Consider the following 16,152-nt stretch of genomic DNA (forward strand, 5'->3'; position numbering starts at 1 on the left):
ACACACACACACACACACACACACACACACACACAGCAGTGATTTATGGAGTCTCATTTCTCACTAAAAGCACTTGATGGATTACTGTCATTATGGTAAGCATACTTGTAACTTTCACTAGCCCCCCAAAAAGTCTGTCAACGGTTTAATTTAAGCGGATAATATACAATTTAATTGTTAACATCTTCTGGAGCTGTTATTGCACCCGTGATAAGCCTCTGGATAAGACTGTTTCACCCGTGATAAGCCTCTGGATAAGACTGTTTCACCCGTGATAAGCCTCTGGATAAGACTGTTTCACCCGTGATAAGCCTCTGGATAAGACTGTTGCACCCGTGATAAGCCTCTGGATAAGACTGTTGCACCCGTGATAAGCCTCTGGATAAGACTGGTGCACCCGTGATAAGCCTCTGGATAAGACTGTTGCACCCGTGATAAGCCTCTGGATAAGACTGTTGCACCCGTGATAAGCCTCTGGATAAGACTGGTGCACCCGTGATAAGCCTCTGGATAAGACTGTTGAACCCGTGATAAGCCTCTGGATAAGACTGTTGAACCCGTGATAAGCCTCTGGATAAGACTGGTGCACCCGTGATAAGCCTCTGGATAAGACTGGTGCACCCGTGATAAGCCTCTGGATAAGACTGGTGCACCCGTGATAAGCCTCTGGATAAGACTGGTGCACCCGTGATAAGCCTCTGGATAAGACTGGTGCACCCGTGATAAGCCTCTGGATAAGACTGGTGCACCCGTGATAAGCCTCTGGATAAGCGGTTGAAGATGGATGGATGTACCTCCCCATGCCAGGGCCTTGACAGGTTTGCAGGGCGATACACTGCCCTGCACCGGACGAGGGCAAACGGCTGTGACTGGGTTTTAGAATGAAGCCTGATCCTCGCATGCATCACGGTGTCACGCGTTGTGTGCTTTTGCAAATCGGCTATTCTCGACTCGCGACACAGCGGTACCACAGAGAATACATTATGCATGACAGTGACCTACACACCGCCTTCCCCACATGTAAACACATTTTGGGGTCATTGACCTGGGCGTTACGCTCCAGACAAGTACTCAAGACAGGCCTAAGCCAGTTCAGTTCACCAAAGTGTTGTTTTTTTTTTTCTCCCCCCGGCTAAAAATGCAAGACGCTCTTCCTCATCTGGGAATGTTTGAGGGCAGAGTGATTTTTTATTTATTTACCTGAGACAGTTAGAACAGTGATGAGCGCAGTGATCTGATCTACTAGTTGGATACTTTTCAACAGATTTTTATCCCACAATTTTCTAAAGCATTTTTTCACCCACTGCCAATTGCCTAAGCAGTAATCCTGGACTTTGATTTTTATTTGATTTATTTGATATATTCATGATACAATTCAAAGAAGAGCAGTACGGAATTATCAGGATTGCACAAAAAGTCTGAGGACTAGAAACACGTTTGTGCTCTATGGGACAACTGATGACGCAGACAGAGGAGAGATCAACTCTAAGTGTGTTTGGCACGGTGCCGTGTTGAATAGCGCTTCTTGGTTTACGCCTTACGCCTTACTACCCCCGCCCCCCGTGTGCGTGTGTGCGCGTGTGTGTGTGTGTGTGTGCGTGCATGCCAGGGTCACCACGGCAATAGATGGAGAGATGATGCAAAGGAGGAGTGAGGGCAGGAATATGTTGTCATGGCAACAGCATTGTGCAATAACGTCCTCTGCAGTGAACAAAGTGTGTGTGTGTGTGTGTGTGTGTGTGTGTGTGTGTGTGTGTTGAAAACAAAGCAATATACTGCCTCATCAAAGTTGGTGTCGTGACTTTATATATTGTCAATTACTTGCATGAGAGGGGGAGAGGTGGTGGAGTTAGCTGCTTTAGCAGACAGTTTGGAGGGTCCAATGGAGTTAAGAGGTTTTGTCCAAAGCTTTTTCTACTACTTTCCATTGGTTCCAATATTTTTGAAACAACACACAGACGTAAAAAGGGTGTACAATAGCACTGATTTATAAAACAAAATAAAACAAAATCTAAAACCTCAAAAATGGAGTTAGGAGGTTTCCTCCCGATAGCAACGAAGACAGGAGCCGAGCAGAGTGCAGGCCGAAGCAGACTAAACAGTGGGCCTATTTACAGAGAGCCATGGACAGAAATAACATTAAGCCACTAGCTGCTCATATGGTCAACACAACAGCATGTGAGACCGCATGGGCCTCTATTAAAAGACCGGGGCTCGTCAGTCACCCAAAGGTCACAGGTGCAATCACGCAGAGGGGAGGTATAAGAAATGCCTCGACGCCAGCCAGGTCCCAAATACACCGGTGTGAGCTCACAGAGCAGCTAGGGGGGGTGGGGGGGGGGGGGGGGGGAGACAAAAACACATTCTGGCCCCTATCCCGTCGTCACATGGACATGTATACGTGCAGTCTGTCTGTCTCACGCAAAACATTTAGGGCTGTCACACCATCGTGAACCTTTCACGATTAAGACACATTTTCACACAAATAACTTCCCACGCTTCAGCTGTGTTTTTGCCATTGAACATGGGAATCTGTTATATATTTATGTCGTTAAAATGTGTTCCATGACATTTCAATTTGGCTTTTAGGCGTCGTATTCTTACGGGCGCGACACCGGAGCTCGACCAAACCAAGCCAAAATGAGTCCCCTCCCTTGCATTTTAGCGCGGTTTTTATTTGTTGACGGAATTGTCAATATGTTTAGTTATAGTGTTAGTTATCATAGCTTAGTTTTTATGTCATTTCCGTCAGTGAAAGTCGCTGAACATTTGTTCGTCACAGTTTCAGTCGAGAAAATCAACACTGTGATGCTGATAGTCTTACTACACGGCGGGGGGGGGGCTTACACTGGGGACGGAACAGAACCGCGGCGTGAAGTAGCTTGGTGGCTGCAGCGACAATTCGTCCGTCCCGCGAGGAGTTCCATATTTAATTTACCGTTTTTTTTCCCCCCTCTGAAGGCGAGGCAAAGGACTGCGTAACCCCCGCGGGACACGTGGGAAACTAGAGCACTTGCGTTAAAATAAAAGGATTCATGCGCTTGTTACGCGCAACCTGCGCACCGCAGCCATGTTCCATTGATTATAGTGGCAGGCAGTGTACCACTGCGGCGCCAATGGGCTCTACATGCACACGGCAGAGCCTGGGTGTCGATGGTCACTGAGGGGGCGCTTGTTTCACAGGTGAGGTTTAGTTTTAGTAGTAGCCGGCGCTGTAAAACAAGCATTCCATCAGCGCCCGTTGAAAACCCAGGCTCTGCAAAAAAACAGGTAGTCCCATTTGCACACACGCCATTTTGGAAAGAACTTGTGACACCTTCCCTGCTTCCTTGGGAAGGTGCCCCCTTCCCATACAAACCCATTATAACGCCAAACTCCTTTTTAACCATGATAGATTCATCGAAAAACACCCGACCTTTTTTCTGGTGTTACGATGATACTAATGAAGGCTCTGTTCCATTCTGGTCAAACAGAGTCAGTGTTAATGATACTAATGAAGGCTCTGTTCCATTCTGGTCAAACAGAGTCAGTGTTAATGATACTAATGAAGGCTCTGTTCCATTCTGGTCAAACAGAGTCAGTGTTAATGATACTAATGAAGGCTCTGTTCCATTTTGGTCAAACAGAGTCAGTGTTAATGATACTAATGAAGGCTCTGTTCCATTCTGGTCAAACAGAGTCAGTGTTAATGATACTAATGAAGGCTCTGTTCCATTCTGGTCAAACAGAGTCAGTGTTAATGATACTAATGAAGGCTCTGTTCCATTCTGGTCAAACAGAGTCAGTGTTAATGATACTAATGAAGGCTCTGTTCCATTCTGGTCAAACAGAGTCAGTGTTGATGATACTAATGAAGGCTCTGTTCCATTCTTGTCAAACAGAGTCAGGGTGCTGCTAGTTGTGCACTGGAAACACTCTGCTACCCCAGTGGGACTCAAAGTGCCCCTGAGTGGGATCCAGATGGCCCCGTGCGGGTGCGTAACTCTGAGAGTGTACAAATGGAAACAAATAGACCCCTTATGGGTCCATTTGTACTCTCAGAGTTATGGAGGTCCTTGAAATGTAAAAGTTTGAGAACCACTGCACAGTGCACACTAAATGGAACAGAGCCTTAACTAGAAAAAGTGCCCTTCTGGGCACAGGTCTCCACCAGGTTATCCACAGATCCGTGCAGTTAGAGGTAAAAACACTTTTCGGCCAGTTATAGCGCCACCTTGAGGCTGAGTTGAAATTGTTCATGTGGCATTTCGTCCTCGGCCTAGTGGGAATATGCGTGCACAATTTCACGGAAATCACGCGATGTGTTCATGATTTGCAGCATTTTGTTTGAAACTGAGCACTCCTGTGAACTTTGGAAGCCAATCTTAACCAATCAGGATGGAGTCTGAGAAATCTGAAAGACCCGTTTCGTTGAATGGCTCTAGAGAGACTGTGTACTAATTTGCGTGATGTTTGGACAAAATCTGTAGGTGTACTGTGAAAAAACTTGTTTTGCACAAAGCGGCCTCCTGGTGGCGCTATAACAGGCCGTTCTGGAAAGTTTGGGGCAGAGGTTCATGGTTGGCATCCAGGGAGTGTGTGTGCAAAATTTGGCATGGACCGGGTTAACGGTGGCCGAGATTAGCTGTTCACGGACGGACACACGGACGGACACACGGACGGACGGACACACGGACGACGTGCAAAACATACTCTCCCCACATGCCTTCGGCCTGGTGGAGACAATTAGTATCATTGTTAACACCTGTGAAGGAAGTAGGGAGAGTTATTCTGTGTGCATAGAGTCTATTCCGTCTCCAGTGTAGCCCGGCCCTTATTAGGTACATGATGTAGTCCAGTGTACAGCAGTAAGCAGCAGACACAGGGCTTTAATTCCGTGGTGAGTAAGCGTTTGTCGTCACTGGTGTGTGTGTGTGTGTGTGTGTGTGTGTGTGTGTGTCTGTGCCCAGACAGGCCTATATCTTCAACTCAGACACACGCCCACTGCTCAAACTGATAGACGCATCATGTATTAGAATAGACAGCTAGTATGGGCTCAGACCACACGCACACACACACACACACACACACACACACACAAGATAGACGGATGGATAAGGGAAATAGATACACAGAGAAACTCTGTTGCATTGTGTGCGTGTGCGCGTGTGTGTGTGTGTGTGTGTGTGTGTGTGTGTGTGTGTGCGCGTGCGTGCCAAACGTCAGAGCGCACAAATGTCAGCTGAACTCAGAGTCAGCTAACGAGCTTCAGCTTGGTCTGAGACCAGCCCAGGATGTATTGTCTGGATCCGTCTGTATGACTCAGGGGTAAACATGAAGGGACATTTGCCACTGGGACCAGTGGAACATTATCTTTGACTCGACAAAAAACTGTCAAGAATGTGATGCGGGCTCACAGAACGCTTATGTTGTAGCAAAGTTTCACAAAAACACCAGTGACATGGCATCATTTTACTGGCCCGAGTGGGCAAGTGGAAGGTGTGGTCCGCCACATGCACACGCACACACACACACACACACACACACACGTCATTAAACACAGATAAACATGGACAGACGCACAGAGCGGTATACATGTCACCAGGACAGACAGGCACAAAGACAACCAACCAACCAACCAGACAGACAGACAGGCAGACAGACAGGCGATGTGTAAACTGAGAGGTACGGGGGGGGGGGGGGGCGTGTGGTGGAGTCCTGTGAGGATCTGATATCTGAAACCATGGAACACGAGAGAGACACCCTATACACCAGTAAACCCAGCTCACTCACACTCACTGCCCTGGCCGTCCTGATTACCAGTCCGGTACACACACTGAATTCCAACGCTACCGACACCGCTGATATTTTCACTGACGGAGGAAGGAGAAACGAGGAAGGCTTGTTGCACACACACGCAGCAGGCGCACCTCAATGGCGGCCATTTAAACATTAATTACTTTGTGCTTCTTCTGGCACAACAACTGATTACAGATAGGGTCCAAAGGAAAGCACGCACCTAAAAAGCACGCATCTAAAAAAAAAAAAACTCTACAGGTGCTGAACAAAAAAAAGACATGATACAATGAGAAAGAAGGGTTGTCCGCACACAACATGTACATCTGCTCCAACTTACCAACGTTTCGACCCTTCCGGGTCTTCGACAAGTAAGTATACGAAGAAACGTTTATTGAGGACTTGTCGCATACTGGCGCTGTACTTCCAAGCGACGAACTGAGAAAAGTCACGAAGCACACTAAATAGGCCACAGAGGCACCGAGGTGTCTGTATTTTTTAAACGCAGCAGCATAATACTGCAGAAATACTGCATGGCCTCTAGCCGCAGTGCAAAGTAGGTGGTAGTTCTGACCTGAACACTTGAACTCCCTGCACTTTATATGTAGTCATCGTGTGGTTTTTGCATCGTCTTGTCCTGTTTTGCTACCTGTCCTAATGTTGTAAGCGCACTCTGCTGTCGTCTGATGTCATGGAACTAAAGGCTCCTGATCCTGATAGTACTGCACAGCGTGGTGGTACTGTACAAAGTACAGGTAATGCTCCATAGTGTACACCAGTGGTTCCCAAAGTGGGGTCCGGGGGACCCCCAGGGGGGGTCCTTGAGGGAGTCCCCAGCTAAATGATAGTCTGTACGCTCTCAGAGTTAAATTAACATAGATTTTACAATCTAAATTGGGGGTCCCCAGAGACAGAAATGCTATTAGATGGGTCCATAGACTAGTCCATAGACTAACACAGGGGTTTTCAACTGGTGGTCCGTGGACCACTGGTGGTCCGTGGAGGTATGGCATGTGGTCCCTGGCCATGCATTTAGTACGTAGGAAAGTATTCTGTAGGCGTACGACGACGCGTCAATGTTGTCAGTTACTGGGAAGTCGGACGCCAAGAATTACTTACCACAGAAAAGGGAGTTAGAATGTCAAGGGAAAGTACACACAGTAGGTATACTGGATTGCCTGGTTGAGTCAGCATTTTAAAGAAATATGCCCATACTCAATGTAATGTCTGCTCACTGCGTGTCGTGCATAAGTTGCAATGAACAGCATCATGAGTTTAATATGGAAGGTTAATTTCCCCCCCCCACGCCCATATCCCCCTCCTCCCAACACAACGGTGGTCCCCAGGTTGATTCTCAGTCAGGGTTGGTGGTCCCTGGTTCATAATCAGTTGAAAACCCCTGGTCTAATGCATGTCAAACTGGGAGTATCCTTGAAATTAAACGGGTTGAGAATCACTGCTAGAGCCGTACAAATCTTCTCTTATGGGGGGGGGTCCCTGGCATATATTTTCAAATGGGGGTCCGTGGGCTAATTAGTGTCAATTTGGGGGTCCGACCGTCCTTGACATGAAAAGGTTTGCGAACCACTGGTGTGCATACGGTGTATATATAATTATCCCATTCTGACCGGGCACCCATTTTGGTGTTGGCATCATGTTATGCTTTAGCTATTGAAAAATAGCAGATCTACAAGCTCATATCGCGCCACCGAGTGGCGCGATACGAGCTTGTAGGTCTGCTATTTTTGAAAAATCACTTTTAGAATCTGATATCAGGTCAGAATGGGTTAAACACTGCAGAGGTGTCAGGCAGACGTTCCAGCCTAGGGGGTCCCCGACTAAATAATGCATAGCTTGCCTTCACTATTATTACATGTACAGTACAGTACAGTACAGTACAGTACAGTACAGTACAGTACAGTACAGTACAGTACAGTACAGTACAGTACAGTACAGTACAGTACAGTACAAAATATTCTTTCGTTTTGGAGTCGGAGAGGCTAAATGTCATCAAATGGTGGTCCGTGTGGCTCAAATGCAGAATAGATAATGGATAGGTAATGGAAAGGGTGGAAAACCACTGACGCAGACCAAGGCTGCGTTCACATGGGCAGGTGCAAAGACACAGTAGTGGTAGAAGTCCACGTTTCATTTTCAATGGAAGCACAGCGACATGAAGATACAAAGGTAGCCTACATCAGACGTTTGTAGCTGCTGCAAAAGCTACACAGCTACGCAAAAACGTTCAGCTGGTTTCAACTTCAGCTACAAAGAAACAGAGCTACAAATACGCTGTGTGGCTTTTGTATGGTTTGCATCGGCCCCAGTGTGGGCAGCATGTGTGTATTACTGCATTAGCCCATTCAGGACGGGAACCCCTTTTCGGTGTTTTAAGCCATTCTGACCTGAGATCAGATTCATACGAGTTTTCCACTGGACACACACTGGTCTGATTAACCCATTCTGACCTGAGATCAGATTCTAGAAATGTCAGTCGCTCTTCGATTTTTCAAAAATAGCAGACCTACAAGCTCGTATCGCGCCACTCGGTGGCGCGATATGAGCTTGTAGATCTGCTATTTTTCAATAGCTAAAGCATAACATGATGCTGACACCAAAATGGGTGCCCGGTCAGAATGGGTTAAGCATTTATGTTATACTTTAGCTATAGAAAGATAGCAGATCTACAAGCTCATATTCTGATTCTAGTCTGCTATTTTTGAAAGAAATCTTGAAAATGTGTCGCAAAATCTTTGAATATGTGTTCTTTCAGAGACACATTTTCAGATGGGGGGGGGTCCGCAGCCAAATACAGATAATCCTGGGGGTCCTTGACATGAAAAAGGTTGAGCACGACTGACACAGATAGAAACATAGCTTTTTTAGAAAACTGTTAGGATTTAGAAGACATTTTGTAAGAATCTAGTGTCAGGTCTAAATGGCTTAACTATAGCTAATACCGCAGAGGTGAAAAGGAAGGAGTCTGTCTTACCTTCTTCTGGTACCAGACGACAGCATCTTTCACCTTAGAAGCCATGAACATTTCCCTGTTCCTCGCCTAGGTCATCTTAGACTGAAACACAACACAACAGCACAGAGAGAGAGAGAGAGAGAGAGAGAGAGAGAGAGAGAGAGAGAGAGGGCTGTGAGTGACAGAGTAATGAGGTTTATATATATACACCTCCACCTGGCAGAGAGGAGGCGTGTCTGATCACTGACGAGAGAGGGAGAGACACACACACACACACACACGCGCGCGCGCACGCGTGTGTTGATTTCCTTTACTATGACACATTTTGTTCGTCGACTACATTTGTTCACTGACGAAAACCAAAAAAAGACTAAGCCACGATGAGTAAAAGTTTTAAAACTATGACTAAATAATTATTATACTGGCAATTTCGTCAACAACCCAAAAACAGACGTTGGGGAGGGACTAATGTTGAGATTTGAGTGAGCTTGTAGATCGGCTATTAATTGTCAGCGTGCAACCAAACGACGCATCTGCCATCACAACGCCATCAAGGCCCGACGAAATACAATTCCGTCAACAAAATCAACTGTAGATTTGACTAAAATAAGATGTATAATAAACCAAAACCAAGACTTTTTCAGATTACTAAAGCACGACTAAATCTCAACAGAATTCTATTCAAAAGACTATGACTAAAACCAAATCAAAATGTGCTGCCAAAATCAACACACACACACACACACACACACACACTAATATGCCGACAGACATGCACGTGTTTTTTTCCCCCTTCTCCGTAGTCTTGCTAAGCCTGTCTAGGCTTAATTATGGCTCTGCCGCTGCTGTTTGGATCTGGTTGCTGCCTGTCTGATGATTCATACTAGCCATAAACTTGTGGGCATCGTCGCCATGGGTGGGTCTTGTTCTTCTAGCTGTGGTGGTTGGGTGGGTGACTGTACGAAAGGCACTGCCTACAGTATGTTAAGATGTGCACAGCGCACACGCACACACAGCTATCGAGAGCTCTGCCCCTCTCTTAGTGTCCTTCTCTCATTTCTCTCACTGTCGCTCTCTTTTTCCGGATTCTCTCGTCTTTTTTCCGCTCAGTTCTATTTTAGATGTTTTTTTCCACAGGACTCGCACAGCACGCGCAACCGCGCACAGAGCCGTTTATTTAATCTGTACTTTTTGTTTCCTGAGAATCCTGACATCACAGTTTAACTGTCACACACCGATAGCTTTATAATAGGCTAAGCTCCTCAATATGACGGGTCCATTTGGTTACATGTGTGTGCCCCGCACACACGCACGCACACACACACACACACACACACACACACACACAACACGGTGAGAACAGTAGCTTCATATTGACGACATTCAGTCAGTGTGGAACAGTATTTATTGCAGTGCGTCTAGAGTTTTACGAGCTTGGAATGGTGGCACTGCCAGCCAGGGCACCTAAATCAGTAGACCCGACCTGTTTGGGGGCCGGAGCGCAGAAGGGGCGAGGCCCTCAAGAGAGGCCGTTGTCGTCGTTGTGTCTGTTCATTTACATTTTTTTAAGACGTATATGATTGAACATTTTAAAAAGAAGAGAATGACTCTCGTCAAAGTCGTCCTAACTGCCAGGTCTTAACCCATTTTGGTATTGGCATCATGTTATGCTTTAGCTATTGAAAAATAGCAGATCTACAAGCTCATATCGCGCCACCGAGTGGCGCGATACGAGCTTGTAGGTCTGCTATTTTTGAAAAATCGAAGAGCGACTGACATTTCTAGAATCTGATCTCAGGTCAGAATGGGTTAATCAGACCAGTGTGTGTCCATGTGGAAACCTCGTTATGAATCTGATCTCAGGTCAGAATGGATTAAAACGTACGTTTCTCAGTCACAACCTCCCGGACGTTGTTTTCGTTCGTTTCCGACGTTCTTCTGTTGGTTCACTCACTGCGTTTTGTGATGGCTTTCCTGTAGCTACAGTTAGCTCATAACATTAGCTTCTGTTGGTTCACTCACTGCGTTTTGTGATGGCTTTCCTGTAGCTACAGTTAGCTCATAACATTAGCTTCTGTTGGTTCACTCACTGCGTTTTGTGATGGCTTTCCTGTAGCTACAGTTAGCTCATAGCATTAGCTTCTGTTGGTTCACTCACTGCGTTTTGTGATGGCTTTCCTGTAGCTACAGTTAGCTCATAACATTAGCTTCTGTTGGTTCACTCACTGCGTTTTGTGATGGCTTTCCTGTAGCTACAGTTAGCTCATAACATTAGCTTCTGTTGCCGTGGTTGGTTATGATTATGAAACAGATTCAATAGCAGGCAGCGAGACTGTTTTTATATTTGTATTATAGTATTCATAGGCTTTATTTCCTAACCAAGGGCGTGTTAAATCCTAACGGATTAGTTTTAACTGAGTATGACATCATGTGAAGCCATGTATAATTAGTACACTATACCGCCCGGTAATACAGTATACACATTACACATTGTGGTACAGTAAAACATGCCATATCATGTATTATTAGTATTACACAATAATAAGCAACATATTACACTACAGTAAGTGACAGTCACAACATACTGTGTTACACTATATTTTTTAACATATTGGCTTACACTGTGAAAATGTATTGTAGACCGTCAGGTTAACACTGTTTTAACAGATATTGTCAAAAGGTGTAACATTTTCAAATAAATTTGAACCACTTATAGCTGACTAAAGTTTTCAATTTGAGAACATTCAAATTAACTATTAAACTAATAACACAAAAAACTTTGGTTTATTTAAACAGTTGAACGCCAATCTACAAGCTCACAGTGTGCACTGTTGTAGTGCCTTGTGAGCTTGTAGATCGGATATAATTATTCATTTTTGCAAATGTTTGAAAACTAATTAAAGTTTTTCAACAGATGGTGCATTTATATAAATGATGCATTCATATAGCGCCTTTATCCAAGGCGATTTACATAGATTGTTCATTACACACACACACACACACACACACACACACACACACACACACACACACACACACACACACACACACACACACACACACACACACACACACACACACACACACACACACACACACACACACACACACACACACACACACACACACACTTTGGGGGAGCTCAGGGATCGAACTGGGAACCTCACGCTCCCATCCGGCCACTCTACTGTCTACCGCTGAGCCACTACTGCCCCCTGTATGAATATTAAATTATTATCCAATTAAATTATCCATACAGATTAATGTAATTGCAATTATGTAAAATAATACATAGCCTAGTATGTGTGAATGATGGGCCTATTCCTGTCCTGTGGCAAAAGAGGCTGAGGAACAGCCAAAAAGACACACACCTGCAAGCCAATGTGTAGACGAGACAATTTGATATGCAGTGTGACATCGGCCCACCTGTGGCCCATCAACAATCAGTCCCCTGACGTCGGTGACATTGACAAATAGTGACAAAATTAATTCCTATTCCTGTCCTGACTTTCAGGGCCAGGTGGGCGAAGTGAAGCCTACCAGGGGGGTGGTTGTAAAACACGGATCAGGACCACCAATGGAGTCCTTAGTGTGAATGCAAGGTGTTAGAAATGATTACATGGTGTTACCAGGGCAACCAACCGACCGACCAACCAATCAACTACCACACATACTCAACGCACTTCAAACAAGCGGAGGTGTGTTTGTATAATGTAATGGAACACTTCCCACACACACAGTCACATCCCACCGCATGCGCGCGTATGTGTGTGTGTGTGTGTGTGTGTGTGTGTGTGTGTGTGTGTGCATGCGTGAGATGTTTGTCTGTTGTGTGTAGTAGCACTGAGTATTTAGTGCGCACTCACAATGCATTATGTCTCTGTGCCACCTTCAAAGAATGGGAGTTCTTAAAATAGAAAGTAGCATTTGTTTGAACTCAAACTGTGTGTGTGTGTGTGTATGCGTGCGTGCTATCCTTCTTCCTGACACATAGCAGGAAGGAAGCAGTTTGCTTTAATATACAGACACAGGCCTCGGCTCTCTCTCTCTCTGTGTGTGTGTGTGTGTGTGTGTGTGTGTGTGTGTGTGTGTGTGTGTGTGTGTGTGTGTGTGTGTGTGTGTGTGTGTGTGTGTGTGTGTGTGTGTGTGTGTTAGTAACAGGATGTATTTTTCTTCTCAGCCAGTTAATATTCCTATCAGCACCCCTCCTCTCCTCTCCTCTCCTCTCTCTATGGGCAGATTCACACCGAGTCTGTTTGATTCGAGTCTGTTCCCGAATAGGATTGCCTGGTCCCCGCTGGCCATGATTCACATTGGCCTTGACTTTTTCTTCCGCACCCTGAGTACACTTACATTCAACTGTATTCCAATGCTTTCACATTGCAGCGATCCATATCCAAGTACACTTAAAAATCAGTCCCAAGAAAGACTATGCACATGCCTCCATGTGGTCCCGGGAACGGTTGGGTGATCCACTCCGGGGAACAGTACGCACTACGCAGTGTTCATGCACTACCACAACATCTGCCACCAAGTGGTCCAGAGTGCGCACCGGGGACCATAGTCTGCCCTATATGTCATCCTCTCCTTTCCTCTCCTCCTCTATTCTGTAAGATCCCACTGTTCCGGGAAAGAACAGAAGAGATGTAAATAATTTACATCTAGATAATTCACGCAGAGCGAGAGAGAGGGGGAGAGAGCTTCCCACCATTTATAATATTTCTCCTTCACTTTCTCCATTCCCACCCACTGTTAACATAAACACAGACACAGGAATGCAGGCGCGTGCACGTGACCCCCAGACTTCCCCCTCTCCAGAGCAACATTAGTAACTTCCTCCTGGTGGATCCCGAGGCGTTCCAAGGCCAGTTTGGATATATAATCCCCCCCCCCCCCCCCCCCCATCTGGTCCTTGGTCTGCCCCGGGGGTCTCCTCCCAGTGGGACGTGCACCGAAGACCTCCCTTGGGTCTTCGGTGTCAGGAGCTATCCGTACTAGGTGCCTGGCTGAACCACCTAAGCTGGCTCCTTTCCGAGCGAAGAAGCAGCGACTCTACTCCCGAGTCTCCCTCGCGTGACTGCACTTCTCACCCCATCTCTAAGGGAGATGCCAGCCACCCCGTTTGAGAAAACTAATTTTCGGGCCGCTCGCATCCGCGACCTTATTCTTTCGCTCATGACCCACACTTCATGACCATATAGCTGAGAGTAGGAACGAAGATTGCTCGGTAATAGACAGAGAGCTTTGCCTTCTGGCTCAGCTCTCTTTTCGCCACAACAGGGCGGTACAGAAACTGCAACACCGACCCTTCCGATTCACCGGCGGATCTCCTTCTCCGTCCTCCCCTCACTCGTGAACAAGAGTCACAAGACCCCGAGATACTTAACCCATTCTGACCGGGCACCCATTTTGGTGTTGGCATCATGTCGTGCTTTAGCTATTGAAAAATAGCAGATCTACAAGCTCATATCGCGCCACCGAGTGGCGCGATACGAGCTTGTAGGTCTGCTATTTTTGAAAAATCGAAGGACGACTGACATTTTTAGAATCTGATCTCAGGTCAGAATGGGTTAATCAGACCAGTGTGTGTCCAGCGGAAACCTCGTTATGAATCTGATCTCAGGTCAGAATGGGTTAAGCTGGTGCAAAGTCTCATCCCCCCGAAACAAACAGCGACTTATATTACACTGACAGACGGATACAGACAGACACATAGACAGACAGAGACGTGAGCAGATTACGTACAGTACAATCTGTATTGTGGCCTCTTCCTAAAAACAGTGTTACCCAGAGACAACACGCATGCATGCACGCACGCACAGTGCCAGGCTATAATTCATGTTGGAAAACAAAATGAGGACATGGCTGGGAGAGTTGCAACATATAACTTACCAACCAAAATCTCACACGCACACATGTAGGCTGTATGTTCCGTTACGAATATGCCGTAACTATCAATAAACAAACCGCCGTCACTCCAAGTCGATCGGTTGGAAATGAAGGACTGCTGGGCCACTTTGTCGCTTGTATATGTAGACACTTTTGTTGCGACTGCGAAGCTTACAGTGCAAGTGTGTGGGTTTGCAATGTGCCAGAAAAGCAAAGAAAAGCTTGTTTGCATAGTTCCTTTCTTTGTGGCAGAGATTGCACCCTTTGTACGACCTTTTTGTGTTATTATATCAAACCATAGAGGAAAGGTATGCTCTTGTCCCTTAGTTCAGGGGTTCTCAACGGTTTTGGCTGGGGGTCAAACTCTAGACGATCCAAAGTCATTAGCGCTAATAGCGCAGTCACGCCTTTCTGCTCGCCCGCATTTTCGCTCCCTGACCTGTGTGTGTGTGTGCGTGTATTGTGTGTGTGTGTGTATGTGGGTGGGGGGGCTTCTCGAATATTATTAAAAAAGGAATCATCATGGGCCCAAGGCCTCAAATTTTACTTTTATAAGTTCCTGTCATCCCCACAAAGTACAATAAGAATCGTTATAAATATGTCGTTTTCAGTGTGCACATCACAACCATAACGGCAACCATTAGTTGAGGCATTTCAGCGACGATTTTATGAACCATCTACAACCATTCAAAATCCTTCAGAAGGACATCTGGAATGCAGTCAGCCTCACTGACCCTCTGAAGGTTTTGTTTTTAACAGAGATGAAGAGACTACTATCGGTCAAATTTATCCATGATAATTATATAATCCCATCTTTCAGAGATCTCGCTCTCCCCCCCCCCCCCCCCCCCCCTCTGTGTGGGCTCTCCGATACAGCTGGACTGTGCAGTGTGCGTGTCTGTCTGATACACTGTTAAGTGTGTTTACATAATATCTCAAGTCAGGACATAACTCTTTATCGTTCTACAGCGTGTAAAACTGGACACTAACTTCATTACTGTAATGGTTACGGCGCTCGGTCAGCATGATCGGTGCTTAAATCGGCGTCACCTTTGTTGACAGTTGATTCACAGTTGATTGGATGCGTATTGCGTATCCAAACATGTCATGCATCAGGATATTATGATGCCACGTTACAGCCTGTAACCTGAAAGGACTCGCCAGAGCCCTCTGGGGCATGCGTCACACTCCTTTGCAGGCAGTAGGCATCAGTGTTGCTCAAATGTCAATCTCGATTTTTTCCTACACAACAATCGTCAGACGATTCTCATTTTGTCCATTTATTATCTTTAGTTTGTAGTTGCTGAACATTGCACCTGGAGCCAACTACTGTGGCTTTAACCCATTCTGACCTGAGATCAGATTCATACGAGGTTTCCGCCGGACACACACTGGTCTGATGAACCCATTCTGACCTGAGATCAGATTCTAAAAATGTCAGTCGTTCTTGGATTTTTCTAAAATAGCAGACCTACAAGCTCGTATCGCGCCACTCGGTGGCGCGATATGAGCTTGTA

General features: G+C 46.0%; 1 protein-coding gene across 5 annotated transcripts in view; it reads right to left on the reverse strand.

Moving 5' to 3' along the window:
- LOC310853280 (protein PHTF2) overlaps positions 1-16,152 on the reverse strand; it is a 50,075-nt gene that overhangs the window by 28,308 nt on the left and 5,615 nt on the right. For 4 of the 5 annotated variants that reach the window (XR_014568762.1, XR_014568763.1, XM_083757552.1 and 1 more), the window contains exon 2: positions 8,768-8,848. Coding sequence is in view for 3 of the 5 variants with exons in the window: in XM_083757552.1 (XP_083613678.1) it covers positions 8,768-8,818 (51 nt within the window). In the remaining 2 variants the exon portion in view is untranslated. Of the gene's footprint in view, positions 1-8,767; positions 8,849-9,630; positions 9,662-16,152 lie in introns of those variants that run through there. The other variant, XM_083757553.1, reaches the window with a different exon arrangement.

The sequence above is a fragment of the Protomyctophum parallelum genome (assembly GCF_964188405.1).
Source record: "Protomyctophum parallelum genome assembly, chromosome: 22".
Classification (NCBI taxonomy): domain Eukaryota; kingdom Metazoa; phylum Chordata; class Actinopteri; order Myctophiformes; family Myctophidae; genus Protomyctophum; species Protomyctophum parallelum.